General features: G+C 38.6%; 1 protein-coding gene across 1 annotated transcript in view; it reads left to right on the top strand.

The window, feature by feature from the left end:
• The window catches only part of LOC134586032 (calpain-13-like), a 127,891-nt gene that overhangs the window by 77,267 nt on the left and 30,528 nt on the right, over positions 1-20,096 (top strand). The window contains exons 4-16 of the mRNA XM_063441536.1: positions 1,521-1,639; positions 3,742-3,875; positions 6,050-6,224; positions 8,096-8,170; positions 10,580-10,665; positions 11,471-11,545; positions 11,658-11,818; positions 13,137-13,291; positions 14,364-14,375; positions 15,269-15,471; positions 16,740-16,808; positions 17,419-17,487; positions 18,132-18,168. Of these exons, the coding sequence (XP_063297606.1) occupies positions 1,521-1,639; positions 3,742-3,875; positions 6,050-6,224; positions 8,096-8,170; positions 10,580-10,665; positions 11,471-11,545; positions 11,658-11,818; positions 13,137-13,291; positions 14,364-14,375; positions 15,269-15,471; positions 16,740-16,808; positions 17,419-17,487; positions 18,132-18,168 (1,370 nt within the window). The remainder of the gene's footprint in view (positions 1-1,520; positions 1,640-3,741; positions 3,876-6,049; positions 6,225-8,095; positions 8,171-10,579; positions 10,666-11,470; positions 11,546-11,657; positions 11,819-13,136; positions 13,292-14,363; positions 14,376-15,268; positions 15,472-16,739; positions 16,809-17,418; positions 17,488-18,131; positions 18,169-20,096) is intronic.

The following is a 20,096-nucleotide window of genomic DNA, read 5'->3' as shown; positions in this document are numbered from 1 at the left end:
TGGTTGCGCATCACTCATTTCTTCAAACGGATGTGTAAATAACTCCTCTGACAGATAAAGTGAAGCGGCTGTGGTGCTAGTGTTGGTGGTGGCGGCAGGCGGGTGAGTGGTATCTTGAGAGGTGCCCGTAGCTAAGCTGGTGGAGGATGGTGCGTCAAGGTTCCGAGCGGAAGCTGTAGAAGATTGGGTGTCCTGTGTTAGCCAGTTAACTATGTCCTCAGAACTTTTCAAGTTCATAGTACGTGGCCTCTGAAAATTGGGCATTATTCTAGGGCAAAAGGGAATCACAGCACCACGACCACGACGGCCCCTGCGGGGTGGCCTGCCTCTGCCTGTCATTTTTTTTTGGATTAGTGGTACTATGCGTGCAAGCTACTGTGAGACCAGATATGAGTGGCACTGTGCAGTGGCAGAGTTTGGCAGAGTACACGCTGTAGGCCTGACACACCCGCTTGAAGACAACTAACTGCTATTCATTCTATAACAGTGAAAAACAATTTTGGATTTTTAAATGCACGCTATTGTGACACTAGATATGATTTGCAATGTGCATAGGCAGAGGATGGCAGAGTACACGCTGTAGGCCTGATACACCCGCTTGAAGACAACTAACTGCTATTCAATCTATAACAGTGAAAAAAGTTTTTGGTTTTAAATGCACGCTATTGTGACACCAGATATGAGTGGCAATGTGCACTGGCAGAGGTTGGCAGAGTACACGCTGTAGGCCTGACACCCGCTTGCAGACAACTAACTGCTATTCAATTTATTACAGTGAAAACATTTTTTTTTTTTAAATACAAGCTATTGTGACACCAGATATGAGTGGTGGCACTGGGCAAGGGGGCACAGTATCCACTGTGAGCCTGACACAGAAGCTGGCAGGCAGGCAACTGCAATTAGATTACACAGGGAAAAAAAGCAGACTGATGTTCTAGCCCTAAAAAGGGCTTTTTGGGGTGCTGTCCTTACAGCAGAGATCAGATGAGTCCTTCAGGACTGTAGTGGACACTGAATATATTAGCCTAGCTATCCATTTCCCTATCAAATGAGCAGCAGCTACACTTTCCCTCCTCTATCTAAGAATGCAGCTTCAGAATGAATCTAAAATGGATGCTGTACAGGAGGTGGGAGGGTCTGCTGCTGATTGGCTGGAATGTGTCTGCTGACTGTGAGGCACAGGGTCAAAGTTTACTCAATGATGACGGATAGGGGGCGGATCGAACCGCGCATGTGTTCGCCCGCCGTGGCGAACGCGAACACGCTATGTTCGCCAGGAACTATTCGCCAGCGAACAGTTCGGTACATCACTATTACCAGGGGACTCCAGACCCTATAACCAGTTTAATGAGATGAAGCAGATACCGTGCCTACGGTGTCCCTTTAACGGAAACAAAGTGTAAATTTCAAATTGCAAAATTCAGTCTAAATTAGTCGAGCTGTGAAATCACAGTGATAAATGCATGTTGGTCTGCCTTTGTCTAACAATATTTCTGGTGTCTGATGGTTATTGTCTGCAGGCGATTGCTGGGTTCTAGCCGCAGTTGGCAGTCTGACATTGCACAGAAAATTCCTTGAAGATGTGATCCCCAAGGACCAAGAGTTTACATATAAATATGCCGGGATTTTTCATTTTCGGGTATGAGATAAATGTATTTTTTATTAGAAATATAAAATATGCACCTGTCATGCCCATTAAACATCTACTTATACCGTAGGATCAGTTTGAGCTTAGCTGTACACAGTACATGTGCCAAACCCACCTGTGATGAGATTTATAGGAGATTTAAATGAAGGCAGTTAAAAAATATTTATAAATGGCCCTGACATTGTAATATTCACTTTACACTGCCAACATTTCACACTGCACATTGTGCGGTTTATTTACTAAATTCCAAATTATAACCTATTTTACTACCAATTGCAAAATTCCAAATTTGGAAATTGTAGCCAACTTTATTACAAATGGCAAATGGCTAAATTTCCAAAGAGTAGCCAACTTTAAAACAAGGGGCAACATTCCAAATTGTAGCCAACTTTATTACAATTGTCAAAATTACAGCTACAATAATTTGGAAACCACCTTTGAATACACTGTATTCACAATTTGGCGGTGTTAGCCTAATTTTGCCAGTCAGAGTTTAGCGAATAAACTATTGTAAGATTTTAGAGCTTACACATATAGTTGTCTATTTCAATCTAAAGGAAATGATATCTCTAAATCTGTAAACAGAACATATTCATCCGTAATAGTTCAGAAACATAGCTACATTTTTTAAATAATACATTGTTATTTTTATCAGACAGAATCCATTTTATTAGCAGGTTTTACTAAATACAAGTCTACGTTCCTAATTCTTCAAGCTTGTGCTTTATAAAGGATTTTCTTTGTCTTTTCAATTGGATTATGTTCCTTATTTCATCTCCAACAACATTCAAATGACCTGAGCTGAGATTTGAATATAACACGTGACTCTGGGTGCAGGGAGATTATTCGTTTTGCCTTGCAAGTTACCCTGTGTGCTCACATTTCCATAACATGACGAGTCTAACAAAAGATAAATCTTTTTATTCAGTAAACACTGGAGGATACTAACTAAACAGCAGTTGGCGACGACTTGAAAACATGCTTTACACAAAAAAAAACTCTTTTATTTATTTTATTTTTTTGTTTTCTAAACCGGTTCCAGAGTCCCTGTTTTTTTGTTATTTAGTGAGGAGACCCCACTGAATTGTGATGGATTTCAAACTGAAATTTAATATTTAGGCAATATGCCAGGTAGAGGCAGAAAAATCCTTAGTATCATCTGTTATCTTAAATGTTAAATTGTTTAAAGCAGTGTAAGATTTCAACTCACCCTGATCACCATAAATACAGGAATAAACAAATAAATACAGAATAATTTTCCTGAGAATTACCGCGTGTGCTTATTTTTAAAAGTGATATTTTAACCCAGCTGAGCTTTGGATTAGTGGTGGCATGCCCCCTGACATTTCCAGTTACGGCCTTATTCCGGGCAGACGATGCATAGCGCTCTGCTATATCTCTCTGTGTATGGTCCTAGTTCCCTGATACCAGTCAGCACAGCGTGAGCACTTCTAAAGAGGATCTTAGGTTATGTTTGTTGAGGACAGTTCCCTGATTTCTCACATATAGCAGGATCATACCCTGAAAACAGTATGGTCCCATAAGATGCTGGCCTCTGCGAGGACAGGCCTTTTGCACAGGCCTGTGGTGTTCTCCCGAGTCTTCTACTGTGCTGTTTTTTTGCAGAACATCAAATATGATATCACTATAACTGGCACGTGGTGCTATGCCTTTAGTAGGACACAGGAGATCCCGAGTGAGCACAGCAAAGAACATGATCAAAATAGCATAGCACTGCCTGATTATGATATTATAATCTCCATGACCTCTGCATTAAGACCATAAGGACCCATCCATTGCATACTGATTGGTGAAAGATTTGCTTTGATTGGTTTAAAGAACGCATGCAGTTTTATTTTCAATGTAAGGTTATATTTAAGTGAACACTTTTATATTCCATAATTCCCCAAGATTCCAGAAAATCAAAACATTTTGAGTGTTTTGAAAGAACCCATAACACCACATCATATTACCTGATCTACACCTGTAGCTTCAACGTGTGTAGCTCCACCTAAACCTTAAATATATCCGTTACTGAATCATTTACTACCATATCTTCTTTTTTTTTTTTTTTTATTATTTTGTTGTTTTAGTTCTGGCAGTTTGGAGAATGGGTGGATGTTGTTGTCGATGATAGACTACCTACCCTTAATGGAAAATATCTGTCAGTCCAGCCCCGCAGCAACAATGAATTCTGGCCATCGCTACTGGAGAAGGCTTACGCTAAGTAATCACTATATTTCACTTAAGATAATTCATTAATTACCCTGCTAAACTAAAAAAGATCAACGGTGTTTTAGTCTTTTATTCCATTAAAGGAAAACTGTAATTGTTTTACTGAGAATAAAATAATGCCTGTAAATCAAGCCTCTGAATGTATCATTTGTATTAAATGCATACAGTATACCTTAATAAATATTTTTAATGGATCTACTGGGCTTACCCTTGCTTAGTGGGGGAATATTAATAATTTTGTATTTTATTACGCATGAGCAAATATACCTAAATATCATCCTCTAAATGTCAATGTCCATGAGTTCCAGTTATTGAATAACGAAATATTGCCATAACATTAAATGTGTGAAAAGGATAGTGATATCTTACATACCCTGTTCCAAATTATTATGCAAATTCTATTTAAGTGTCAGAAAGATTAAGTATTTTGTTTTCAGTTTAACTCATGGATGGCATTGTGTCTCAGGGCTCTTTTGATCACTGAAAACAATCTCAGACACCTGTGATAATTAGATTACCAGGTGAGCCCAATTTAAGGAAAAACTACTAAAGGAGGGTGTTCCACATTATTAAGCAGAGCACCATTTTCATGCAATATGGGGAAGAAAAAGGATCTCTCTGCTGCCGAAAAGAGTGAAATAGTTCAATGCCTTGGACGAGGTATGAAAACATTAGATATTTCACGAAAACTTAAGCGTGATCATCGCACTATTAAGAGATTTGTGGCTGATTCAGAGCACAGACGGGTTTGTACAGATAAAGCACATTGAGGAAGATTTCTGCCAGATCCATGCATCGGATCAAGAGAGCAGCTGCTAAAATACCATTACATAGCAGCAAACAGATATTTGAAGCTGCTGCTGCCTCTGGAGTCCCACGGACATTAAGGTGTAGAGTCCTCCAGAGTCTTGCAACTGTGCATAAACCTTCTATTCGGCTACCACTAACCAATGCTCACAAGCAGACACGGCTGCACTGGGCAGAAAAATACATGAAGACTAATTTACAAACAGTCCTGTTCACTGATGAGTGCCGTGCAACCCTGGATGGTCCAGATGGATGGAGTAGTGAATGGTTGGTGGACGGCCACCCTGTTCCAACAAGGCTGCGACGTCAGCAAGGCGGTGGTGGAGTCATGTTTTGGGCCCCCGAAGGTGTAAAGATGACCTCTGCAAAGTATGTGGAGTTTCTGACTGACCACTTTTTTCCCTGGTACAGAAGGAAGACCTATGCTTTCCGTAATAAAATCATCTTCATGCAAGACAATGCACCATTTATGCTGCAAAGAATACCTCTGCATCAATGGCTGCTATGGGGATAAAAGGAGAGAAAGTCATGGTGTGGCCTCCATCCTCCCCTGACCTCAATCCTATTGAGAACCTTTGGAGCATCCTCAAGCAAAAGATCTATGAGGGTGGGAGGCGGTTTACATCCAAACAGCAGCTCCGGGAGGCTATTCTGACATCTTGCAAACAAATTCAAGCAGAAACTATCCAAAAACTGCTATCAAATAAGGGTTCCTATGTTAAAATGTAACGTGACCTGTTAAAATGTTTAAAAAGTTAAAATGTTGTTATAAGTTTGATTGAAATAGCTTTTGATTTCAGTAAATATGCTGCAAACACAACAAATGACAATTTTCAGTTCTTTACAACCTATAAAGTGTTTTGAAACTTACCGTGCGTAATAATTTGGAACAGTGCATTGTAAGTTTTTTATGTTTAAAAAAAAATACTGTTATCATTAGGAGGTTTGCTCAATAAAATTTGAATTGTACTCTTAATAGTTGATAACATGATAATTATGCTGACTGTTTTATTACATCAATTATTTAGGTAAATGAGAAAATATCATTTGCATAATCATTTAGAACAGGGTGTATATTGTCAAAGTAAAAATATTTTTTTTAGTTACTCCTAGAAGCAGATGATGCTTTATATATTCATGTCCATTAAAATAATCAATAGAATGGTTCTTACATTACTCTTTAGTTAAATCACACTTAAAATTAGAAATTGATCTTTAAAATGTGCTTTGCATAAAAAGAGCTTTAACTGTATAGATAACAGGACAGACGAGAGACATATTATTTATCATGTGACTGTTTTATCTGAATAATGTTCTAGTTTATTAATACTAACTTAATCCACAACTGCTGTTATTTAGACTACGTGGCTCATATCAGAATTTGCACTGGGGTTTCATTTCGGAAGCTTTGGTGGATTTCACGGGTGGGATACAGATGGATTTCATTTTAACCAAGCCCCCCGTGGACTTGCGAGACATTGTCTTAGCAGCTGCAAAGTCTGGCTCCCTCGTGGGCAGTACAACTCCTGGAGGTGTAAGTACAGAGCTTGTATTTCCTGTTGAAGTTTGAAGAAATGATACAGGCAAAATAATAAACTTAAATATTGCCACTTCCCCTTAACCCCTTAAGGACCAAACTTCTGGAATAAAAGGGAATCATGACATGTCACACATGTCATGTGTCCTTAAGGGGTTAAACAACACAGGTACATATTTATCTCATGTTTATGGCCCTGTCTCTCTTAGCATTAGTAAGAAATATATCTCTTTAAGTAGGCATTTCCGTTAACCAATTAACTTCTCTTCTCTGACCCATTGTCTGTTTTGTCTTCATTCAACCTTATTGTAGTCCCATACTGTTTACAACCTCCACCATCAACCTGCGCCTACCAGGAACAAAATGTTACTATTCCCTTACCTTTCGTATCTGTACCCCATTTTTCTAGATTGTCAGCTTGATTGAGCAGGGCCCTCAACACCTCTTGTTCCTTTTGATCTTGTATGTATGCTTTGTAAGCCCATTGTACTGAGAAAAAGGTTGATGCATTATTACTGTAGGGAAACGATAATCTTAAATGTAATATTGTAACAACGCATAAGTGGAGGAAGTGACTGCCCAGGTCACTCTTCCCAGCATCCACCGGGAACCACATAGGAGGAAGGAGAGGCTCACATCAGCCTGAGCCACTGTACCCCAGGGAAAGTCACCCTCCTGCATCTAAAAGATAGGAAACAGGAGGGTGACTTAAACATTTTGCATGTGTGTGTGTTAGTGTATGTGTGTGTGTGTGTCTGTGTGTATGTGCATGTGGGTGTGTCTGTCTGTCTGTATCTCTGTCTGTATGTGTTTCTGTCTGTATGTGTGTGTGTGTGTCTGTGTGTATGTGTCTCTGTGTGTGTGTGTTTCTGTCTGTGTGTGTGTTTCTGTCTGTCTGTGTGTGTGTGTGTATGTGTCTGTCTATATGTATGTGCTTCTGTGTAAGTGTGTGTCTGTGTCTGTATGTATGTATGTCTGTGTGTTTTTATGTCTGTATGTGTGTGTTTGTATGTATGTGTGTGCCTGTATGTGTGTGTGTAAGTCTACATGTCTGTGTGTATGTCTGTATGTATGGGTCTCTGTGTGTATGTGTGTGTGTTTGTATATGTGTGTATGTGTGTGTCTGTGTGTTTGTGTCTACGTGTATGTGTGCCTATATGTGTCTGTGTGTGTGTGTCTATGTGTGTGTCTGCATCTGTATCTGTTTGTCTGCATGGGTGGGGGGTGGGCAGGGACATAAGGGGTGGGGGCATATGGGTTGGGGGTAGACTATGGGGGAGGGCCCCAGGGCAATTTTCACACCGGGGCCCCGTGGTTTCTAGTTATGCCTCTGAGTGTAATTAAAACCTGCTGATTGATTCTTTCCAATAATACATTTACTGTTATTGATTGATTACCAAAGTCCAACTGTAAAATAGGCCTTAGTAGTGTAGGTTGGAAAAGATTCAAGGCCATCAGATCAAAACTCCACCTACCACGGGTTGTTGATCCAAACAAAAGTGAAAAACACTCAACTAAGTCATTTCTAATTAATTTTGTTCTTGATTTCAAAATCGCAATCACCTTTCTACTATATTACCCAAACAGAACAACAGAACTTAATATTGTCTAGGGTGAACTTCATAAATTTCTCTAGCTAAGGTAAAATGTAGTTTTCCTTTTCATTCATATAATTCCAGATTGTAAATGAATGAAAATGGCAAAGCGTGAAATCAAATGAACATTTACAATATTAGAAGTTAACATTTTAAATGAAAATAGACAGTAAACACATTTAATCTTTATAAATATGCATTTTAGTTATTATTTTATTTCTGGTCATTTCTATTTAACCAACACTTTTATACTTTTTATTCATTTTATTTTAGCAACAATCTGGAAATGCGGAATTGCAAAACGGCCTTGTTCGGGGTCATGCCTACACCGTGACCAATGCCACACAGGTAACACAGAAATAATATTTTCCACAGAGTGAAAATGTCAGACTTTCTACTTTGTTTAGATAATATCTATCAAAAATGCTAAAATTATTTTGTAATGTTCAGGTAAAACCAGCGTATCTGAATAAATTAACAGATAACTGAGTGATAATTACAGTATACTCTGTAGCATCTTCAGAATATTTAAAGTAGTTTACATTAAATATTGCAGCAGCTTACTTGGTAACGTTATCAGATACAAACTATCTCATATTCCCTACTTGGCTTCCTCTCCACTTAGCAAAGACCTTTCTGGTAGCTCCATTTCTTGCCTCCACATACTTTGGCACTAGAGAGCACGGAGCTTGTGGGTTCTTATCGAAGCACAGAGGTCCCCCTAAATTTTTGCCAGCTACCTCAATACTGCAGTACTGAGGTGACAGACATCCCAATCTCCTTAATGATTTAAACACCGGATCTTCTGAATTCCGTTGCAGGTGGTGACAGCTCTGGGTTACAACAGGTCCTGAATTGAATTGTGCGTATCAGACGCCATTCAATTTACTGAGCTACAAAGTCATTTTCCTAGAGATTTTCTATATTCTATGGAATACACTTCATACAGTAACAAGCGTGTGAGAATGTATTCTCTTCAATATATTTCACTGTGCAAAGTACTCAAGTTAGCTTGTTTATTACTTTACACAATTCCATTTTACCCCTGTGGTTGTCACATACAAATGTCTCAAACAATGAACATATTCAATGGCAAACAAAGGACTTTCGAAAATTCAATTAGGCAAGTAGTGGAGAACACAACTTGTATTTATCTTTGCATCATTGTTGGCGAGGTGATATTTCTATTTTTGACATTTTGGCAACAGAATCATAATGTTTTGCCAATTGTGCTACTTAAAACGACATACCAACATGCTTTTTTTCTTGAAAGCACAATTACGTTAATTCAGAAAAAAACACAGGGTTATGAAATAGTTGGTCACACCCTTGAAATTAACCTTTCTCTTTAACATTGTTTCACAATGGTTGGCGCAATTCCTGTTTTCAAGTATATAGTATAATGTCATTTATAGATAATGCAATTTTTTTAAAAGACTGTTGTTAAATTGGTCCTAGCATAGACGCCAATTTATATCAATCAATAAAGCCTGCATACCATGTGTCGCCTTAACATATCTAAATATAAATTTACAAATTTGACTATATTTTTAAAAACAAATCCACTTACATATCATTAATGGAACATATAGTCAGTGAACCCCTTGTTCAATTTTCGCAAGGGTTTATTTTTTATATTGTTATGTGATTGGACAATGTAGGGGTTAATGTGTATTGTGTTAGCGTAATGTAGGGGTTAATGTGTATTGTGTTAGGGTAATGTAGGGGTTAATGTGTTTTGTGTTATGGTAGGGCAAAGGTTAAAGGTAGAAGTTTACTGTGAGAGCAGAACTGTGATATACATCTCCCAGGGCTGCTTGAGATTAGTGGTAGTTGCAGTCCTGTTTCACATCAATTTCAATGCAATAAGTAAAATGGTGGCATGTACTGCTTGGGAGTAGAGTTGAGTCGTACCGAACATTAGGTTCTTTGGACCCCGGACCCGAACACGGACATATCACTGTATGTTCGTGTTGGAGTTTGGAGATTTAATGACGCGTTTTGAAAGGCTGCAGGGCAGCCAATCAACAAGCGTTTGACTCGTGTGCCCTTAGAAGCCATCACAGCCATGCCTACTAATGGCATGGCTGTGATTGGCCAGTGCAGCAAGTGACCCAGCCTATATAGAAGCTGTATACCGCGAGTAGGGGTGTGTCTATTAAACAGTGAGCAGCCTGTGACTGCTCACTGTTAAAAAAAAAAACGAAACATTCACCCCTCTTGAGCCCCCACCCGCGACATGTGAGTGGGGGCTTTTAAACTAAAGGGGGGCCTATTGCCTGGGGCCCTAAATACCAATAAGGGGGGACCTATTGTCCCCCCCCCCTGGCCCTTACCCCTGAGCGGTGGGTGGGGGCCCTAAATAACAATAAGGGGGGACCTACTGTCCTCCCCCTGCCCCCACCCCTGTGCGGCGGGTGGGGGCCCTAAATAACAATAAGGGGGGGACCTATTGTCCTCCCCCCCCCGGCCCCTACCCCTGAGGGGTGGGGGAAATAAATAAAAATTGTGGGGGACCTAATGTCTTCCCCCCAGCTCCCACCCCTGCGCAGCGGGTGGGGGGCCTAAATAACAATAAGGGGGGTGAACTAATGCCCTCACCCCCAGCCCTCACCCCTGAGCGGTGGGTGGGGGACAGGGGGTGAGGACATTATGTCCTCCCCCCCTGCCCCCACCCCTGCACAGAGCACTCTGATTGGTGGATTAACGATGATAGATACTTTTTTAATATTAGTATGGCTGTGTTTTTTTTGTCAGATTACCTACAACAACAGAACGGAGGATATAGTTCAGGTCTGGAACCCGTGGGGACAAGGGGAATGGAATGGACGATGGAGCGACAAGTAAGTACTAAAACAGAAAAATGCCCATCCCTCCTTTTCCCTCATCAAGAATTCTAATCCTGTTCTTACAATGTACAATGTCCAACAACAGAATTCAAATTTTGGGTCTCCACCTGTTGGCAAACTATAACTCCCATGGACCTTTGCCAGTAAAATCCAGCACGTACTTGACAATGCCTCAACTTACAAAATGGAAACATGTTAAAAATAACTGGTTGTATTTAGTGGAACCATGACACACATGTAAGCTATCTGTACATTAAATATGAGTGCACAAGAGGCTATTATTCATATCTAAAAGAATGGACCTAATTCCCCCAATGATATGAAATTCTGGCTTTAAAACATCAGCTCTGAAAATCTCCACCAAGACATTTTTTATGGAAAGGTTTGAAAGACATGTTACATTTGAAAGTACCAATAGCTTTTTAACACTGAGAGATACTGTGGGGCCAGGACAGGACTTGAAGTAGCCTACTGAGTACATGCTTGATAAGATGCTGGATACTGTATATGTGTGTGACATAGCTCACTAAACTCACCTATGGAACGTCTGTATGAAGTGTCATGGAAGCCAAATATGCATGAACATTGTTTTCGTAGGAGCATGGCTGAACTTTCTCAATGTGGCAAAAATTACATTACAACCACAAACAATGCACACACACATATTATTTTGCAAACTGTTACTAGGTTGGTTATACAGACTGGCTTGTGACTGGCTGTCAATCTTTGTATACTGTGTAATAACATAATTCATTATATATTTTTTTGATTAATTATTTTTATGCTTATATTTTTGCAGCTCACCACAGTGGGAACGGGTTTCACCTGAAATTCGTAGCAAACTAAATGTCCAGAGGAATGATGGCGAATTTTGGTATTTATATTGTTTGTCTCTTGTTACAGAGTTTTTGGCTGAATACAAATGTGTTTTGTTTGTGTTACTGTTTGGACTTTTGTTTGTTGCTTTAACCGTCGTATTTCTACAGGATGTCTTGCCAAGACTTCATGCAGAATTATAATCAGTTGAGCATCTGCAACTACACCCCAAGTTATTTGGACTTTGACAGCCCCCAATTTATTTGGAAATCCAGTTCTTATTTTAACCAATGGGTGAGAGGAAGTACTGCGGGCGGCTGTAGTACTGCAGGTAACCTACTTTTTGAGTAGTACATTCCATTTGTTAATATTTTTGCCTGTTTTGCACTAGGAAAGTCTCTGTATCTGAATTCCCTTAAAAAAAAGGCAAGTTTCAGAACACTTTGATAAATCTTCCCTACTAATTGCATGAGAATATTTTCCTGTCGGAATCAGAGCAAATTTTGTTGTCAGTTTCGAACCTCTATTTTTTTCCCATGAGTGAAAAATAATTGACAGATTTTTGCCCATTATAAAACAAAAAACTAAATAAAAATGCATTTTATTAGGTAAATGTGAAGGGGAATAAAGTATATCAACTCCAGGAAAATAAGAAAAAAAATGTGATCATTTTTTAAACATAGAAGTCAATTTTCATCCATTCTTCCTCTCAACTGATGAATTTTTGTATATCAAGAGATGTGCATTAATGAGGAATAGGAATGACAATTAACACACATGCAGATACATAGACACAGAGATACAGTCACACACTGATATACATGCAGCTACACAGACACAAACACTGACACACACATACAGATACAAACACACACAGATGCAAACAATGACACACATACAGACACACAAATAAACACACTGACACACCTACAGACACACATCTACACAGAAATACATACAGATACACAGACACATAGGTACAAACACTGACACACATACAAATACACAGACACAGATAAAGATGCACAGACACACATATACAAACACACATACAGATACACCGGCATGCAGTTAAACACGCTGAAACAGATACAGATGCACATATACAGACATACGGGTACACAGTGTGTGTTTAGTCTGTAATGGATGCATGCATTGTATGCCGCACGAATCGTTGCCATAGCAACCTGCAGCAATGCTGTCGCGGGTCGTGAGAGGAGATGACACAGGGGCGCCCCTGTCAAAGTATCACCCAGGGCCATGGCCCCATCAGGATCAGTGCCCCGGGCACCCCCCTAATGAGTGGCATCCGTGGTGGATCCGCCACCCTTTGTACACCAATGCTTAACATTTCTTTAAAACATGAGATGCACACCTAGTACATACATGGAGAATAAAATAGCACATCAGTGTATATATGGCCATTCAATGATAAACAAAATTAAACTTTTGTTAAAAATTAAACAAATTAGATTTTTTGCTTTTTCATTCATCCTTTCCAGAAATATGGAATACAATGTTTTAGACACTATGCAGTATCTCTTATATTACTATAGTTTAATATATATTAATATACATTTTAAATAATAATAACGGTTTCTCCAAACACTATGACCACTTCAGTCGATTTTCTAATTTATTTGTTACAGATGACATCTGGAAAAATCCACAATATGTTATAAATGTGTTGGAATCAGAGGGCGATAAAAGATGTTACAATGTGGCTGTGGCATTAATGCAAGGTCTCAGTAACGAGCGCAAGTTTAATCCTCCGTGGTTACGAATCGGATTCGCATTTTGCCGGGTAATTTGCTACAACTTTACAGCGGCAATAAACTTATGTAGTTATATTTTAATTCATTGTCTAAGTTAATAACTAAACTCTGACGTTTAGGAATTTAAAATTAAACTAAAATAGCCAAGCCAGGAGAAGTTTTCAAATTGGCCAAGTTGTCCATAATTTAAGCATGTTTAGGTGAGTGCAGCCATAAGTTTATAATCTGGATTTCACTACGCATTTCAATACATTTTTGGATAACTATCAGTATATTTCCGTTAAAAATATTAGAAAACAACTGTACAGTAACTAAAAAAAGTGTATGAATTGGTAAAAAATACAATATAAACAGGTGTTACTATCACCTATGTGGGTCACTCCACCACACATATATAAGTAAATACCAAATAGATAAAAAGTGGTTAGAGCACACAAAATAAGCAGATAATATATTACCACTAAAGCCAAATGAAATCCTGCAATTAAAAACAGGAGACAAACATAGGGTAATATAGTACAGATAAAAGGTAAAGTAAAAATAAATTAAATTAAAAATGTAACACCTGTTCCACTTTTGTTTAATAAATCCTTTTGCAAGATCCTGCATCCTGGATTCTGTTACAAGGGAGAGAACAAAGAAGTCTACAGTATTTGTATCCACTGACAACTAACACCAGTCTATTCAACGCATTTAGTCTGAGCCAGCTTACATTAAGTGGCTCAGTAATATGTGAGTGTGACCTACTTTACATTTTATCTGTACTATATTACCCTATGTTTGCCTCCTGTTTTTAATTGCAGGATTCCATTTGGCTTTAGTGGTAATATATTATCTGCTTATTTTGTGTGCTCTCACCACTTTTTATCTATCTGTTATCATCTGTACAGTAACATTGATATAAATGATCTATTGGCAGAATGAATATATTATATCTTATTGATTTTAAAACAACTAAATGTATTACTTTGAAATAGTTTACACTGATAGTTTGGCATTAAGGCTTGACATAAAGCGATAGACATGCAGAGCAAACTAAATTTATATTCACATTTTGAATATACCAAAAATTAATTACTTTTTCTCAATATTTCTCTCCAGGTTGGTTCCAAGGTAAGATATATCTTATAATACAGTCTTTCACACAATTACAAATATTTCTATAGTGCCAACATATTCTGCAGGACTGACAACAGGTAAACGAGGTAAACCTTTAATTCTAACGAAACACTATGACACATGGCAGGAGTAGGTGAACAAGGCCCTGCCCAAACCAGCTCACAATCTAAAGCTTACAATACTTTTAGATTAGTATAGTAAGACCTTTACATCATAATTAGAGAATCAGATATTGTTTTCTATCTCAGTAAAATACAGTTACATTCTAATAATCCTATGTAACTGTAAAGTTCTGCGTTGTGGTCGTTTAAACGATAATGGCAAGAGAGGATTTAGCACTTATCAATGAAGTGCCCTACAGCAGTGCTCCTCAACCCACTCCTCAAGACACACGTAACAGTCCACGATTTAGGGATTACCCAGGTGTGTCTGGACTGTTAGGTGTGCCTTGAGGAGAGGCTTGAGGAGCACTGCCCTACAGGTTCTCCGATCACCAGAGATGCAAATTACTGAAGAATACACCTGACAGAGTATCACACAGTAATAATCATAATAATTGTATTTATTTTAATTTATGTCAGATGCATGATTATGGTATAAAACACAAAACATAACATTTCAAAAAGGAAGAAAGAAACATGCTGTCAGTAAAAATACAACTCCAGATTCCCAGAAACACAAGAAAAATGACAGTTAGCGTGGTGTGAACCTGTTGCTAGGCATGATAAAATTATAAAAAATATAAAATAAATAAAACCATATGCACCCAAACTTTCAAAGCAACTCAATATAGTCCATTAAAATATATGATCTATTTAGTTATGGTGAGCAATTATTATCAACTTACATTCATGTCACGTTACTGTGTGTTCTACTTGTTAATGCAGGGCGTGAAGAATGGATCGCAGCAGAAATACTCCCGCCAGCAAGTGATAGAAACTATAAACTCAGGCCTGGAGAGGTCACGGGAAATCAGCCGATCTTTTATGGCTCCACCTGGGACATACGTCATCATTCCTTTCACTGAAATCAAAGGACAGGAGTCAGAGTTCCTCCTCCGAATCTTTACAAAGACCAAAGAGATTGAAGAGTAAAAATTCTATGTCTCTTTATTTTGTGAATCTTTGTAGGAGAACTAAAATCTAACATATTATTTTTATAAGTATTTTACACATAACAAACATTTCATTCATATTATGATGAAAGTCTTATTGTTGGTTTCACATCCCTTTCAAATCCCTTCTACATATCCCAGTAAATGTCTCCGTGTACCCAATGTATCTCCTCTTTTCCCACAACATATCTCCCCATATATCAATCATACCTCCTCATATCCCCCATTGTATCTCCTCTATGGCCCCAGTGTATATCCTTATATCCCAATGTCCCTCTAGTATATATCCTCATGTCCTCCTTATGTATATCCCAATGTCCCTATAGTGTATATCCCCATGCCTCCCTAGTACATAGCCAAATTTCCCCCAGTGTATAGCTCCATGTCCCCTAGTGTATACCCCGTGTCCCCCTAGTGCATTTGCACATGTACCCCAGTGTATATCCCCACACACCCCTTTTGTGTATCCCCGTGTCCCCCTAGTGTATTTCCTCATGCCCAATAGTGTATCTCAATGTGCCCCTCTAGTGCATCTCTCCATGTCCCCTAGTGTATATCCCGTGTCCCCCTAGTGCGTATGCACATGTACCCCACTGAATATCCATCTTGTGAATATCCCTCCTATGTATCCCCATGCCCTCTTGTGTATATTCCCATGTCCCAATACTCAATCTCAATATGCCCCTGTAGTGTAGCTCCCCATGTCCCCCTAGTGCATATCTCCATGTCCCGCAGTTTATATCCCCATATCCCCCTAATGTGTATACTGTGATCCCCAGTGTATCGTTCCACTCATCTGCATAGAAACTTTTGAGAAACTTACATACAAACTTACATATTTTGGGCACGCAGGAGTGACAAAACTATATGTATTTGCACACACACTTTTCTCCCACAAAAAATGCCCTGTTGTGGTTTCATTCAGTATAATTACAGGTTTTTGGTATCTTGTCCTGGATGTTACCCAGTTTTCTTCTAACCCTGACTTGTTACTTCATGTATCTGACTCTTCTTGTAGTCCTTGGCTTGTTCTCTGACTATTCTTACCGTATCACCTTTCTATAGGCATCCAATTTAGTTCAGCCACTCTAAGGAACAATGACATAGACTGTCTTCTTTTTTCCCAATAAATATTTATTAGAGATATAGTAAGACTCCAACCCAGTATGTTGGCTGGTTTTGGTAACTGTGACGACAATACATGAATATGTCATACTTTTATCTCCTTTTAACTATCATTTCAGATCTTCTTCTCCTCAACCAGATTTAAGAGAAGACAGCTCAGCATCATTTCCTAGTGACACACCGTCAAAGTAAGTAAGCAATTAATACTGCAAAACATGGTATTATGTCTTTATCTAAGCGGGAACTCTTACTTCTATTGAATAAATCATTGAAAATCACCTATAACGTGAGCTAACCTTTTCTTCATGAGATGATCCATTTATGTTTACATTTATATTAAAGATTTAGCACATGACATCGTAATCCAGTTCAGACAAGGCAACGCTAGGACACCTATTGCATAAGAGGACGAGTAAAAGAAACATTATTTAATTTCTATATCTTCTATGTTCTCTACGCTGACTGCTTTCTGTCATGCTGTCCTTTGTTTGTGATTTTACTAATATCGCATTTAATTTACTAATATCACTAATATCATATTATTTTATATTAATTTGCAGACATAGTAAGTATGTTAATTAAAATAATAGTATGTTTTATCCTGCAGAAGATTTATACTTTAAAAAATTGGATTTACAGTATACAAGTTACTCATTTTTATGTAATAGCCTCACTTCACACCAAATGTTGTATGGTGTACATGAACAAATTAAAAACAATTTAATTGTCCTCATTAATAAAGATTGTTATGTGTATAAATAATGATTTCTCCTCTGTGAATTCTCATTGTAATTTCAGGAATAATTATTCAAAATCTGTGCCAAGCAATGTAACTTCAACGCCATATTCCAACGGGACGTTATCAAAGTAGGTAACATTTCTGTAATTTAAAAAAATGTAATCTTGGCATTCTTCTTATCACGGAGCTTAAAAATATGACATTTCTATATCAATATGATATGATTTTTTTTTATTGCGAGTAAAAAAATGGTTCTAAGCATTGGCAATAATTAAAAATAAAAAGAATATACAGCCGCCTTGCCTCGTTGACTGAGATCATTAATTCTAATGCTTTCACCTAATCCAATGCCTTCTAATAGAAAAGCATTCAATGGTTAGTTAGCACGTGCGGGAAATCAGCACTCTGCGCCAATCAGCATCTTCTCATAAAGATGCATTGAGTCAATGACACTGAATGTAGATCCTGCAAACATTGCAGCACCTCATCCAGGAAGTTGCCCAAGTTGGTTGTCTGAGTGACAATGCATTTTCTCTGTCCCCTCAGGGACAGGTTACATGCCCCAGTTACACTGCAACTCTGTCCTGCCGTACCTCTAGACATAGTAGAATGATACGACCTGTTGCAAGGTTCACTACGCACAGATTAAATTATGTAGATATAAACCGTGCAAATCAATAATTTCCATTCTAATAGATTGATAGATCTTGTGCTGTGCTGCAAATCCATCATTTCAACTTCATATTAAAATATAACATATTCTATTTTTCAGCGAAATTGACTCTCGAAATACCATGCCGACTCCAAAGGTAAAAACATTTACTTTATCAACATGCAATATCAGTATTATGGGGACTTTGATTTAAAGTCTTAGAAAAATGATTGTTTTAATCGATCAATAGCTCTGTATGTTACCTGAGGAGGGTTCACTGCAATATCTTTAACCAGAAAACTTTTATTTAAATTCTTTATTTGTGCATTGACAGATATTATAAAGCATAACTTTGGAGTTGAGATATTAAAGTTATATTTTAACTCACTAGAAGGATAAATAAAACCTCATGTGAATTTGTTGGATTAGTAACTGTAGAGTATTTGTCTGGATCTGAGTAACCAGAAACCATTATTAGGGAGTGTCAAAAATCAGATTACCAGACATTCAGAGTTACTCTGTACAGACAAGGCTCAAATGACCAGACATTCAGAGTTACTCTGTACAGACAAGGCTCAAATGACCAGACATTCAGAGTTACTCTGTACAGACAAGGCTCAAATGACCAGACATTCAGAGTTACTCAGTACAGACAAGGCTCCGATTAACAGACATTCAGAGTTATTCGGTATAGACAAGGTTCAGATGACCAGACATTCAGAGTTACTCAGTACAGACAAGGTTCAGATGACCAGACATTCAGAGTTACTCAGTACAGACAAGGCTCAGATGACCAGACATTCAGAGTTACTCGGTACAGACAAGGCTCAGATGACCAGACATTCAGAGTTACTTGATACAGACAAGGCTCAGATGACCAGACATTCAGAGTTACTCGGTACAGACAAGGCTCCGATTAACAGACATTCAGAGTTACTCAGTACAGACAAGGCTCCGATTAACAGACATTCAGAGTTATTTGGTATAGACAAGGCTCAGATGACCAGACATTCAGAGTTACTTGATACAGACAAGGCTCAGATGACCAGACATTCAGAGTTACTCGATACAGGCAAGGCTCAGATTAACAGACATTCAGAGTTACTCGGTACAGACAAGGCTCCGATTAACAGACATTCAGAGTTATTCGGTATAGACAAGGTTCAGATGACCAGACATTCAGAGTTACTCAGTACAGACAAGGTTCAGATGACCAGACATTCAGAGTTACTCAGTACAGACAAGGCTCAGATGACCAGACATTCAGAGTTACTCGGTACAGACAAGGCTCAGATGACCAGACATTCAGAGTTACTTGATACAGACAAGGCTCAGATGACCAGACATTCAGAGTTACTCGATACAGGCAAGGCTCAGATTAACAGACATTCAGAGTTACTCGGTACAGACAAGGCTCCGATTAACAGACATTCAGAGTTATTCGGTATAGACAAGGTTCAGATGACCAGACATTCAGAGTTACTCAGTACAGACAAGGTTCAGATGACCAGACATTCAGAGTTACTCAGTACAGACAAGGCTCAGATGACCAGACATTCAGAGTTACTCGGTACAGACAAGGCTCAGATGACCAGACATTCAGAGTTACTTGATACAGACAAGGCTCAGATGACCAGACATTCAGAGTTACTCGGTACAGACAAGGCTCCGATTAACAGACATTCAGAGTTACTCAGTACAGACAAGGCTCCGATTAACAGACATTCAGAGTTATTTGGTATAGACAAGGCTCAGATGACCAGACATTCAGAGTTACTTGATACAGACAAGGCTCAGATGACCAGACATTCAGAGTTACTCGATACAGGCAAGGCTCAGATGACCAGACATTCAGAGTTACTCGGTACAGACAAGGCTCCGATTAACAGACATTCAGAGTTATTCGGTATAGACAAGGTTCAGATGACCAGACATTCAGAGTTACTCGGTACAGACAAGGCTCAGATGACCAGACATTAGGAGTTACTCAGTACAGACAAGGCTCAGATGACCAGACATTCAGAGTTACTCGATACAGACAAGGTTCAGATGACCAGACATTCAGAGTTACTCGATACAGACAAG

The sequence above is a fragment of the Pelobates fuscus genome, chromosome 2, assembly GCF_036172605.1.
Source record: "Pelobates fuscus isolate aPelFus1 chromosome 2, aPelFus1.pri, whole genome shotgun sequence".
In the NCBI taxonomy this organism is placed as follows: Eukaryota; Metazoa; Chordata; class Amphibia; order Anura; family Pelobatidae; genus Pelobates; species Pelobates fuscus.
The sequence above is the reverse complement of the archived record's forward strand: the minus strand, read 5'-3'. Positions and strand labels throughout refer to the sequence as shown.